Source organism: Indicator indicator, chromosome 14, assembly GCF_027791375.1.
Source record: "Indicator indicator isolate 239-I01 chromosome 14, UM_Iind_1.1, whole genome shotgun sequence".
Classification (NCBI taxonomy): domain Eukaryota; kingdom Metazoa; phylum Chordata; class Aves; order Piciformes; family Indicatoridae; genus Indicator; species Indicator indicator.
The window spans coordinates 26139454-26152610 of NC_072023.1; the positions used below are offsets into that span (position 1 = coordinate 26139454).

Sequence of the window (13157 nt, forward strand, 5' to 3'; positions counted from 1 at the left end):
CTGGCACAGGTTGCCCAGGGAGGTGGTGGAAGCCTCATCCCTGGAGGTTTTTGCAGCCAGGCTGGATGTGGCTCTGGGCTACCTGCTGTAGTGTGAGGTGTCCCTGGCCATGGCAGGGAGTTGGAACTGGATGATCCTTGAGGTCGCTTCCAACCCTGACAATTCTGTGATTATGAAATATGGCTCACTGAAAGGGAGAGTGTATTTGTACAAGATACCTAGCAAAGGGCATTGACCCCCTTCTACCGTGGCTTTGTACTGACAGGACTCTCACAGAAAAAGTAAGTCAGAAAACTGAACCCATAAATAAATTCAAATCGATCCTTGCCAATGTGCTGTAAGTAAAACAAGGAGCTTAGGCTAGATCCCACAAGACAGCTATGTATGTAGTATTTGTTGATTTGCCAAGGAACTCTTGAATCTAGGGCATGTGTATCAGGTCTGTGATCATTCACAACTATTCATGTCCTCTCTTCTACTCATTTCACTGTAAGTCCTTTAAATGCATCGTGGGTGTGTTATGAATTATCATCAAGTACAGAATGCTGCCTCCTGCTACATTCCTCTTTTATAATTGCCTGTTGCACCTCAGTGAAAATCTTTTCTTTGTCAGGTTTATTCTTCTAACATTGGGCACCTTTAAAATAGCTGCATTTGAGAGCGTGTCCAGCAGATCCAGGGAGGTTCTCCTCCGCCTCTAACCTGTCCTGCTGAGGTCCTACCTGGAATATTGCATCCAACTCTGGGCTCCCTGGTTCAAGAGGGACAGGCATCTCCTGGAGAGACTCCAAGGGAGGGCTACAAGGATGCTGAAGGGACTGGAGCACTGCCTGATGAGGAGAGGCTGAGAGCCCTGGGGGTGTTTAGTGTGGAAAGGAGAAGGCTGAGAGGGGATCTGATCAATGTCTCTCAATAGCTGAGGGTCAGGAAGGAAGGGCCTTCTTCCCAAGCCTGTCAAGGTTGCTCTAGATGGCATCTCTCCCATTCAGCATGTCAGCTGCAGTGCACAGTTTGGTGCCATGCTGAGGGTGTGCTCAATCCCACTGTCCATGTCACTGACAAAGATGTCAGATGGCTCCTGTCCCAATACAGAAGCCTGAGAAATGGCACTCCTTGCTGGTGTCCACCTGGACACCAATCATTGATCACAACAAACCTGTCTTAACATCTGCTTTACTGAATTGATCCTTTAAGTGCACACGTGTGGCTCTTCCTCACCAAAGGGGAAAGTTGTTATTGCTAACAGTAGCATCCAGGTCAGCATGTTCACACAGTGAGGATGTCCATGTCTAGAATGTGAGCACAGGATCGCAGAATCAGCCAGCTTGGAAGAGACCTCCAAGATCATCCAGTCCAACTGATCACCCAACCCTAACTAATCAACTAAACCATAGCACTAAGTGCCTCATCCAGGCTTTTTTTAAACACCCCCAGGGATGTTGACCCTACCACCTCCCTGGGCAGCACATTCCAATGGCCAATATCTCTGGGAAGAACTTCTTTCTAAGATCAAGCCTAAACAGCCCCCTGCACAGCTTGAGACTGTGTTCTCTCCTTCTGCAACTGGTTGCCTGGGAGAAGAGCCCAACCCCCACCTGGCTACAACCTCCTTTCAAGTAGTTGTAGAGAGCAATAAGGTCTCCCCTGAGCCTCCTCTTCTCCAGGCTAAACACTCCAGCTCCCTCAGCCAGGGTGATGATAACTACAAAACCACTGAACTTTCTTCATAAAGTCTCTGGGCTGTCTCTCCCAGCACTGCAGTTTAGTCTCCTTACTGCCTATCAGAAAAGTTTGTTTTCTGTACTAAGAAAAAGTCTGAGTGCTTCTGCTCTGACTTACATCTTTTGGAGCCCATTTGTGCAATTAATGCTAAAAGATCCTATGTGACAGAGGTGCTTGAAATACTGCTGTTTTGCTTGGACTACTGAGTATTTGCATTAGTGAACAAATGTATCCTCTTCTGTTGGAGGGAGCACTAGGGAATAATAATGCAGACACTGATGTAATGTGGTCTGAGGTCAAACAGGCAGGTTCATAACAGTTCTAGCTGCACATTACTTCAAATAATAAGCTCTAGTGTTTGAAGCATGGATTGTAACATGCTGAGCAGAGCGCAAGCAAAGAGAGACAGCAAAGACTCAGGAACCTTTAAGTGACTACGTTTTAGGCAGTAAGCTCTTTAGCCTGTGGTGTATGAGATTTGAGAGCCTGATGGTGATTTGAGCCTTGAGTAACTCTTGCAAAGAAAATGTCATAACCTAGGAGTGCTGCTGGCTGGCTGGGGTTTGGAGAGATAGGATCAAGATACAGTGAATCCTTCTGAGGACAGTTCCTCAGAAGCTACTGGAGTACTCACTTTTCCTGGCAGGAGAAAAGCCTCATGACACCCTAGGGTAATTTCCTTGGGTTTCCTATTTTGGCTCCTTCTGTCAACCTAGAAAGTCACTGGGTACAGTTAAGAAATCCTAACCAAAACCAAACCTCTGAGGTCTTCAGAAGGCACATGGGATTAGAGAGTAATCCTCAGCTGGAAAAGCATTTTAGAGCCTCAGCACTAAGATAGTGTTTGTTTCTTTGTTAAGAGTAAGATGATGTTTGTTTAACAGTTTATTTCCTGGCAATGATGCTGGTGGCAATTCTAGCAGCTAGGGTAGCTCATGCTCATGTCCTATATCTACAAGAAACAAAACAAAGTCAATAGAACAGTGGTAGAGCCAGTCCCAGGATATCTGTATGAACCAGGGACTGGCCAGTTTGCTGAAACTTCAGTCCTTCCTCTCCTTCCACTCATATTGTAAATAGATGGATGACCATGAGCCAGCAATGTGCTCTTGTGGCCAAGAAGGCCAATGCCATTCTGGGGTGGATTAGAAGGGCTGTGGTCAAGAGAGGTTCTGTTCCCCCTCTACTCTGTCCTGCTGAGGCTCCATCTGGAATATTGTGTCCAGTTCTGGGCCCCTCAGCTCAAAAAGGACCTCAGGGAACTGCTTGAAAGAGTCCAGCACAGAGCCACAAAAATGATGAAGGGAGTGGAACATCTTCCTTATGAGGAGAGCCTGAGGGAGCTGAGGGCTCTGTAGCTTGGAGAGGAGGAGCCTGAGGGTGACCTCATTGCTGTTGATAAAGATGTGCAGGGGGAGTGCCCAGAGGCTGCAGCCAGGCTCTGCTGGGTGATACCCAATGACAGCACAAGGGGCGATGGTGGAAGCTGAGGCATAGGAAGTTCCATGGAAACAGGAGGAAAAATGTTTTCCCTATGAGGGTGACAGAAGACTGGAACAGGCTGCCCAGGGGGGTTGTGGAGTCTCCCTCTCTGGAGATGTTCCAAACCCATCTGGCTGTGTTCCTGTGTGATCTGCTCGAGGTGCTCCTGCTCTGGCAGGGGGGTTGGACTAGATGAGCTTTCAAGGTCCATTCCAGCCTCTAACATTCTGAGATTCATTTTTTCTCTTGGTTTTTCAAAACATTTTCATCTCTATTGCCTGAGCAGGAAGTTCCTGCTTTGTAATTCTTTAATCTGAGATGTGTTTCATGTGTCTCAGCCACAACAGCATAGTTCCCATTTCTAAGACAGAAATTAGAAAAATATTCTTCCCTTTTTCATACAGCTCCAAAGTAAACTCCCTCTCTTTTGATCTTGGGGTTTGCATTTGTGCTTCGAGGTGCAATGCTGTTGCTTGTGTCTTTTCCCTCCCACAAAGAGGGTAGCTCCCTCCCTCCCTGTAACCAAGAAGCTCTCCCAACTAGAAATGCAAACATTTGTCTAGCTTGGCTTCTTTAAAAATGGCACCCAACTGGCTTCTTGGAATGGGGGTTATGAACAGTTTGCAGTGCTCTGTCCCTTGGGGAATTCAATCCCTGAGACCCAATCACCCTAACCTGTGAGAGCAAAGCTTCAGATGAGCAGTCAGAAGCACAGATACTCATTTTGCAAAGGCAAATTAATCATTCCACAGCTGCTGAGGGCATCAGGTGTCTCCTGTCATGTCTAACTTGAGGCAAGGGGTGGTGGAGTCACCTCTGTGAGTTCACTTGGCAAGCTGGCAGCAGAACTGGGGCTGCCATCCAGGTTCTTGGAAAACCCAGTTATGTTGTGCCTGTACTGACTTATGCTTTATAGTTTAATGATAACAGGGAACACAAATTAGCTGGTGAGCTTTTCAGATTCTTCTCAAGCCTAAACAGAAGCAGCTTTCTGAAATGGCCTTGGAGTACTATTTAATCTCTGCAGAATTTTCCTTCAGCTTCAGATCCTGAAATCATTAATTTAAATGCAGAGGATTGTAAACTCTCTCTCCCCTGCTCAGCATTCTGTACCCTATGTTCCTTTCAGAGGCTTTTATAGAGTTTTCTTTGTGATAGACCTTTCCATCTTAACTGGAGCATTGTAATAAATTTATTCAAACAGCTTGTAGTTGTGTATCTATATATGCATGTAGCTATGTATTAGTATATCTCTCTGTGTAGTATTTTGGCATATTATTACCTCAATAACATGGTTCAACAAACAGTATTACTGCAATAACAAAACAGGAGCCTGGAGTTCCTGAAGGCATCTTCAGAGGCAAAAAGGAATGAGGCTCCTAAACCCAGTGAAATGGAACTTGTTACTGATTCCTCTGTTCGGTATTAAATACTTTTTTGTTTTTTTTAAAAAAAAAAACAACTTTTCTCCAGAATTTTCTCCCACATCTGCTTTCTTGGACTTTTGATTACATTAGTACAGTTATTTCAATGAAATTCATAGACTTATAGAACAGCTTAGGCTGGAAGAGACCTTAGAGATCATCTAATCCAACCTCCCTGTGCCATGAGCAGGGACACCTCTCAGCTCGCCCTGGATAGTCAAGGTCCCTTCCAGCCTGGCCTTGAACATCTGCAGGGAGGGGGCATGGAGCAGAAAGGCTCTTCTGGCCAGGCAGGCCTGCACAGCAGTGTGAGCACAGAAGCAGCACACAGCAAGCTGTGACTGGTGGTAGCATTTCTCCAAGGGTGCCCGAGGTCAAGGACAGTGTTTGGTGCTGAATCACTGGGCAGAGCATCAGCTTCAGGCCTTTCTCTTCAGTTCTGTCTGTATGCTTCAAATTGAGCCTGGAGTTACTTAAAAAAGAGGGTAAGCTTCTCAACATCCCCTTGGTAATGGTCTAGGCTGTGCCTGCCAAGAGAGATCTTAGAGGAAGGCTATTTTTCATGGCCTAAAGGACTTTCCCATGTCTCTGTTTAGAGAGTGGGATGCTGAATGAAATGAGTGCATGGGGCAACCTCAAACGTAGTCTGAATGAGAGAGTGGTCTCAAACCTACTGTGACTCTCCACAGGAGGGAAAGAGAAGTTGCCCACAACTCTGGAAAGCCCTTGCCTGAAATAGGGAGTGAGTTGGGTTGCAGCAAGAGAAATCTTTGTTTCCATCCCAAAAGGACATTCATTCGTCCCTAGTGAGGCCATGCCCATCTTAGGCACCACAATCTCTACTCCTTCTTCCCCTGCAGAGCCCATTTCTGTCTTCTTCCAGCCTCCACACAAGTCTGACTTTGTCCTTTCAGCTCCCAGAGCTGAGAGAGAGCTACTACAGGCTTTACAAACATGTACATAGAGCTTGATTGTTTGGTTCTGTGTGACTGTAATTTGTACATCAATTAGTATCGGTTCAGTTGTCAGCAGCTGTGGAAGGAGGAGAGCTGATAGGTTAGACCCTTCTAAGCATTTGCAAGCCATTTTGGAGCTCTTTTCTGTGGCCAAGACCATGGCTGGACTCTTGGTTGTTAGCACTTCCATGCCAATTCCTGTGCTAAATAAAACAAGGCACTTAGTGTTTGTAGAGCTGAGGACATAGCAGTCACTCGTGTTGTATGCTGTTGTTTCCTCCTCTGAGTTCAAAGGGGAGAGAAATTTTTAGTCTGGTGATCTGTCTCTATCTGGGACAACAGTGGACAAGTTCTGTGCTGCAGGCACATTCAGAAGCTTAACAATTGGATCAGATAACTGCAGGGTTTCTATTTTAGGTGTTGCCTGTACTAAGTACTGGGGAATACTGCAAGCATTGTGAGGGAAAACATTGTTTAAACAGGCACACAGACATGTGCCTGCTACTGTCAAATGGAATTTCTCAGTCATGGAAAATAACCTGCTAGGAGAAACATGCAGATGCAAGAAATTGCGTTTTTTCATCAGCAGGTTGCTAGCAAGTTGCTATTTACCTAGAACTGAGTAGAAGATGTTCCGAGAGGCAATTGGCAAACGATAGGATGTTGTTGTTTTATTTTATATAAACCTGCACGTTTTGTGTTGCTGTTGTCATATGGAAGTGTCATTCGTACATGCATTCAACTGGACGGAGGAACAGGGCATGAACAGTTTGGAGGTGGAGAGATAAATAGTGACCAGCCTGATTGTCTTGCTGGGTACACTGTTAGGATACCACCAGGAACGCCTAAGAGGTTATCCTTTGTATTTATCTCAGATCTTTATTTTTTTAATGTGAACTTTGAATAGCTTTGGTGTTTAACCTTCTAGGGACCTGGACTCCTTTTGCTGTCATCTCATTTTCACACACTTATTTCCAACTCAGCTTGCCATGCAGCACCTTTGTAGTGATTACCTTAATGCTGCAGTTTCCCCTCCTACTTAAGTGGAGGTCCCTACCATTTCTGCAACACTGCTATTCTTTTTCTACATTGGGACTAAAAATCCCAGAGATGAGAGCCTGTGTGCTGACTCAAAAGCCTGCTTACTTGTACTCCATCAGACTACACTGTCACTGGAAGTGACTTTGTTTGGATATGCTTAATTACAGCCTGCATTTCATGGGGACATGTAGATTTCTGATGGAATGACTAAAAGCCTCCAGCATTAGTCACTCCTGATTTGTAAATCATTTATCACCAACATTCAGCCTACTTACTCCCCAGCAACAGCAAAGGCAATCCCAAAGAAGGTACAGTTTGACACTTGCCTCAGTCTCAGGTGGGCCCTTTTCTTTATTTCTTCTTGTCTCTCTCCACAATATTGCAGCCAGCAATGATTCCTCTCCAGTGGTAGGAAAGGACTTGGCTGCAGTTTGTTGGCTGACAGTATTTGACAGCATCCTCTGTAGAGAGCTGAATAGAGAGCTCCTCCTCCTCTGCACAGGCCTGTGCAGTGGTCAGTTCCTGCCAAGGCAAGGGCAGTGAGCTTCATCCCCTAATTAAAATTTGCTGCCACTGTCCTGTCAGGCTGGCTGCAGACCATGCAAGTGTGAGGAGAAAAGCCCTCTGGCAGGCCAAGCGTCTCACACATACCCAAGTGAGCTGGAGACTGCCTGGGTGGACTGTGAGAGAAAGAAAGATCCTTACCCGTGGTTGTTCCCCCTGTTAACCATTGCCTCTTTTGTTCTCTTATCATCCCCAGGAACGAGTGGAGTATCTCTTTCTCATAATTTTTACAGTGGAAGCATTTTTAAAAGTAATAGCATATGGACTTCTCTTTCACCCCAACGCTTACCTCCGCAACGGCTGGAATTTACTAGATTTTATAATTGTGGTAGTAGGGTGAGTACCAATCCTTTGTCTTCTAATCCTCTGCACACACAGGGATCCTGGCAGCCTTTGGGAGCAGGAGGGTGGGTGAGGGCTGGGTACATTACCCACGGGTGTTGGTGGAGGTTGCTGCCCCTTGTGTTCCTCCTGAAGGCACTGTTTGTTCCTCTTCTGTTGGCTCCTCTAAGGACCCCACATGCTTTAGCACGTATTACTGTGGAGCCTTAAAAATGCAGTTGCCTCATTGGTCTTCTGCAGGTATCACTTGAGTCATGCTAATTTCAGTGCAGAGCAATCATTTATCTTGAGGTAAACATTAAGGGCTGACAAGCAGTTGATGTACATTTTCTGTCTGCTGTCCCTTGCTGCTTAGCCTTTTTCAAGGCCTTTATTGCTTTGCAAGACATGGAAATGAAACTGCTGTGTGGGAATGTGGATAAAAGGAGTGCAAGGCTAATGGACAAAAGCAAATTCCTGGAAGAAAATCCCTTTGTTTGGGAAGCTGTATGAATATTAAAAAGATGACAAATACATTCTGCCATCTTGTGAAATTTTATTGATGTTTCTCATTCTCAGGTGGAAAAATTAATTGCCAGGTTTCCATATTTACAAACAAAATGTTCTTCAGTTCCATTGCACTGTTCTGCTGCTGATATCAACCCTTTTGATTTTGCCCCTTTCAGTGTTTTCACCTTTTTAAAGCCTAATTTTACTATTGTTGATCAAAATGCCACTTTGAGCTGCAACCTTTCTAATCCCCTTATTCCTCTCCATTTGTTTTTCAAGCCTGGCATTTAATTTATTTGAATAAAAGCAAAGTACAATACCTTCTGCTTTTTTTCTACCTAAGGGTAAGAGCTAAGCAAGGGGGTTGAATTGTAGCTGTTGAAGGGAAGAGGTGAAGGATGAACTGTGCCTGAAGACAAAGAGAAGATCTCTTCACCTGAGTAATTTGTCCCATCCTCCCACCACTCCATTGTTAGAGAGTTTCATCGCCCACAAAAACTTGCAGGCTTTTCACCTCTTTACCAAGGAAACTCTGCAGCAGCTTCCAGGGAAAACATTAAAAGAGACAGTAGCAGTTACCTGAACCCGCTCAGAATTTCTCCCCAGCCTGCAGTCCATCACCTTCTTGACCACCCAGAATTACGTCAGCAAACTGTGCTGTGCTATTCAATCCCTTCTGCTTTCCATTATCATAGGGAAAACTGAGTGGAAGAAGAATTCCCAGTGAGAGGGAGGAAGAACAAACTAGAACCTGTTCACAAGTTCACAGGATGTTAGGGGTTGGAAGGGACCTCTGGAGATTATTGAGTCCAACCCCCCTGCCAGAGCAGGACCATAGAATCCAGCACAGGTCACACAGGAACACATCCAGACAGGGCTGGAAAGTCTCCAGAGAAGGAGACTCCACAACCTCTCTGGGCAGCCTCTTCAGTGCTCTGGGACCCTTACAGTAAAGGGTCTCATGTTGAGGTGGAACCTCCTGTGCTGTAGTTTCCATCCATTGCCCCTTGTCCTATCCCAGGGCAGAACTGAGAAGCTGTTCTGAGTCCCAGGACTAAGATTCCATGTGGGCATAGTGCTTCTCTTTATGGTAGTGACCAAGTAGTTTTCTTCTTTGTTCCTCCCCACAGTCAGAGGATCCCACAAAAAATTAGTAATTGGAAAGTGGAAAATCCCCAACCCCTCCTTTGGCACTGATGTCCAATTTTGTAGCTGCTTTTGCCTTTGAATGCCCTCAGATATCTCACCTGCTTGGGAATTGCTCAAGGTGAAGAAAGATCGGAGAATAAAAGTCCTCTCAATGTGATTATTCCCTTTTTGTTTTTATGAGAGACTTTTTAAAGTGAGGATAGATCACCTGTTCTCCCATTGGGATGTGAAAGAGCAGGGCTCCAGAAAGCACAGGACAGCACTTTATCCAGTTTAAGTACAGTCCTGCTGGGTCAGTTAATCAGCAAGATTATATTCAGACTGAAATTAATTCGCTTGCCAATGACAGAAGCTGCAGCTCTCAACTCTTCTATCTCTTCTTTCTGGTTTTGCCTCCAGCAGCTCTCAGTCACTAGATGGTGAACAAAACCTGTAGCTGGGGAGGGATGACATGAGTATGATGTAGCCAAGACCCCAAGGTCTTTGTTAAATAGTAACAATCTCAAGTGACAGATTCTACTTCAAGGCCAGATGGGTTCCTTTGATGTTTATCTGCTGAAACTCACTCATGGAGTACCACAGCCTGGGCTCGTGAGCTGCTTTCCCTCCCCACAACCCCTCTGCAAAATCACTGTAGTAAGGCCATCTGTTCCCATTCTGCCCTGTGTTCTTTTCCTAAGGGCTGTCTGAAACCCCTCAATGACATTCTGTTTAAATTTCAGCAAAGCTGGGTGTCCTATGGAAAAGTTTAAAATAAATTTGAAAGAGGGAGGAGGAAGAAAGCAAGTGCTGGTCACAGCATTTCCTTGTGGTGCCTTTTCCTGCCTATGGATAGAGCTTTTGGAGAAAGCTGAGTAATTTGAACAAAGCTGTAGCACTGGAGGGAGGGATTTCTTTGGTATGGCAGGCAAAGGCTGGTGTGGGACTCATACTGCAAGCATGAAGTCCCAACATGACCGTGTAACTGACATCTGTGCTTGTTCTGCCTTAGGAATCTTCATTTTAAATGATTGTCCTTGCTACAAGCATTAGAAAGGGTAGGTGGGAAGTACTTCTTCAAGTACTGTTCTAAGTTAAGGGTGATAAAAAAAAATATGATAGGTCTTAGATCTTTTGTTTGACTCTAAATGCACCAAGTGTACACTGTTTGGCACATGTACACATCACAGAATGGTCTGGGTTGGAAGGGACCTCCAAAGCTCATCCAGTCCAACCCCCTCTGCACTCAGCAGGGACATCCCCAACTAGATCAGGTTGCTCAGAGCCCTGTCCAGCCTCACCTTCAATATCTCCAGTGATGGGGCCCCAGCCACCTCCCTGGGCAACCTGTTCCAGTGTTCCACCATCCCCATGAAGCAGAACTTGTTCCTAACACCCAATCTAAATCTGCTCCTCTCTAGTTTGAAGCCATTGCCTCTTGTCCTGTCCGTACAGGCCTTTGCGAACAGTCTCTCTCCATCCTTCTTGTAGCCCCCTTCAGGTACTGGAAGGTTGCTATTAGGTCTGCCTGGAGCCTTCTCTTCTGCAGGCTGAACACCCCCAGCTCCCTCAGCCTGTCCGTGTAGCAGAGCTGCTCCAACCCCCTGAGCATATTCCTGGCCTCCTCTGGACCTGCTCCATCAGGCCAAGTCTTTCCTGTGTTGAGGGCTCCAGACCTTGAAGAGATCTTCTGTCTTGAAGAGATAGTTTAACACAACTAGATTCCATGGAGTGAGAGGAAAATGGACATGTGTAAGATCAAACATAAATTCTAGAGGGAAGTCTCAGGTTCTATAGAATTTTTCGAACAATGTGCCTGTGTACTTTCCCCTGCCCCCTAAAAATAGGTCTCTAGTAACCAAAAGGATTTAAGAGTCAGACCACAGCAATACACAGCAGAATCACACAGAATCACAGAATGATTGAGGCTGGAATAGAGCTCTGAGCTCATCAAACCCAGCTTGTGACCCAACACCACCACATCAACCAGACCATGGCACTGAGTGCCACATCCAAGCTTGCCTTAAACACCTCCAGGGACAGCGACTCCACCACCTCCCTGGGCAGTCCATGCCAGTCTCTAATTCCCCTTGCCATCAGGAAGTGCTTCCTAACATCCAACCTAAACCTGCCCTGGCACAGCTTCAGGCCATGCCCTCTCCTCTTGTCACAAGGTGCCTGGGAGCAGAGCCTGACCCCCACCTGACTACAAGAATCAAGAATCAAGAAGGTTGGAAGAGACCTCAAAGATCATCGAGTCCAACCTGTCACCCTACACCTCATGCCTATCTAAACCATGGCACCAAGTGCCACATCCAATCCCCTCTTCAACACCTCCAGGGATGGTGACTCCACCACCTCCCTGGGCAGCACATTCCAATGGCCAACCACTCTCTCTGTGAAGAACTTTCTCCTCACCTCCAGCCTAAACCTCCCCTGGTGCAGCTTGAGACTGTGTCCTCTTGTTCTGGTGCTGGTTGCCTGGGAGAAGAGACCAACCCCCACCTGGCTACAAACTCCCTTCAGGTAGTTGTAGACAGCAATGAGGTCACCCCTGAGCCTCCTCTTCTCCAGGCTAAACACCCCCAGCTCCCTCATAGGGCTTGTGCTCAAGGCCTCTCCCCAGCCTCGTTGCCCTTCTCTGGACATGCTCCAGCAATTCAACATCTTTCCTAAACTGAGGGGCCCAGAACTGGACACAGGACTCAAGGTGTGGCCTAACCAGTGCTGTGTACAGGGGTACAATGACCTCCCTGCTCCTGCTGGCCACACTATTCCTGATGCAGGCCAGGATGCCATGGGCTCTCTTGGCCACCTGGGCACACTGCTGGCTCATGTTCAGCTGCTGTCAACCAGTACCCCCAGGTCCCTTTCCACCTGGCTGCTCTCCAGCCACTCTGACCCCAGCCTGTAGCTCTGCATGGGGTTGTTGTGGCCGAAGTGCAGCACCCGGCACTTGGACTTGTTGAATGCCATCATGTTGGACTCTGCCCATCTGTCCAGCCTGTCAAGGTCCCTCTGCAGAGCCCTTCTACCTTCTAACAGATCAACACCTGCTCCCAGCTTGGTGTCATCTGCAAACTTACTGATGATGGACTCAATCCCCTCATCCAGATCATTAATAAAGATATTGTACCCTTCAGGTACTTGTAGAGTGTGATAAGGTCCCCCCTGAGGCTCCTCTTCTGCAGGCTGAACACCCCCAGCTCCCTCAGCCTCTCCTCATCAGCCTTTCCCTCCAGTCCCTTCCCCAGTCTCATTGCTCTCCTCTGGACCTGCTCCAGCCCCTCAAGATCTTTCTGGCAGTGAGGGCCCAGAGCTGCACACAGTGCTCGAGGTGAGGCCTCACCAGTGCTGAGCACAGGGCAGGATTCCATCCCTGCTCCTGCTGCCCACACTATTCCTGATCCAAGCCAAGATGCCACTGGCCTCCTGTGCCCCCTGGGCACACAGCTGGCTCATGCTCAGCTGTTGTCACCCAGCACTGTCAGGTCCCTCTCTGCCAGGCTGCTCTCCAGCCACTCATCCCCAGCCTGTAGCCTGCATGGGGTCACTGTGGCCAAGGCGTTAGGAGCCTGCCCTTGGCCTTGTTACACCTCAGCAGCAGCAGCAGAGGGGAGCACTGAACACAGCTCCTTTGTTTTTTGGAGAAAACGTGCACTTTAGACCTGCAGGCTTGTAGCACCTTGTTCTTGCAGTGCTGAAGATCTGCTTATTCATCTGCCAAGGCTTTTAAAGCTTGATTCTCTCTTATCTTTGAATAGCCTATGACCAGGCTGTAGCAACACTAGTATAGGAAAAAAAGATGCTTTGAAGACAAATGTCTGTGTGAGGGTATCAGCCGTGTCTCGTGAATAAGAACATTATTAGCTAAGAGTAGAGCTCACACCCCAGAGCTGCCTAATGAGGCACGACCCACAAGCGCTGATGGGTGAGTCAAAATTGCTTCCTGCTTCTTCCAGCATTACTGTTCCTCTTTTGGAAAACATCAAAACTTTCAGCTAGAGCA

General features: G+C 46.9%; 1 protein-coding gene across 1 annotated transcript in view; it reads left to right on the top strand.

Moving 5' to 3' along the window:
- CACNA1C (calcium voltage-gated channel subunit alpha1 C) overlaps positions 1-13157 on the top strand; it is a 698267-nt gene that overhangs the window by 402469 nt on the left and 282641 nt on the right. The window contains exon 4 of the mRNA XM_054386505.1: positions 7386-7525. Within this exon, the coding sequence (XP_054242480.1) occupies positions 7386-7525 (140 nt within the window). The remainder of the gene's footprint in view (positions 1-7385; positions 7526-13157) is intronic.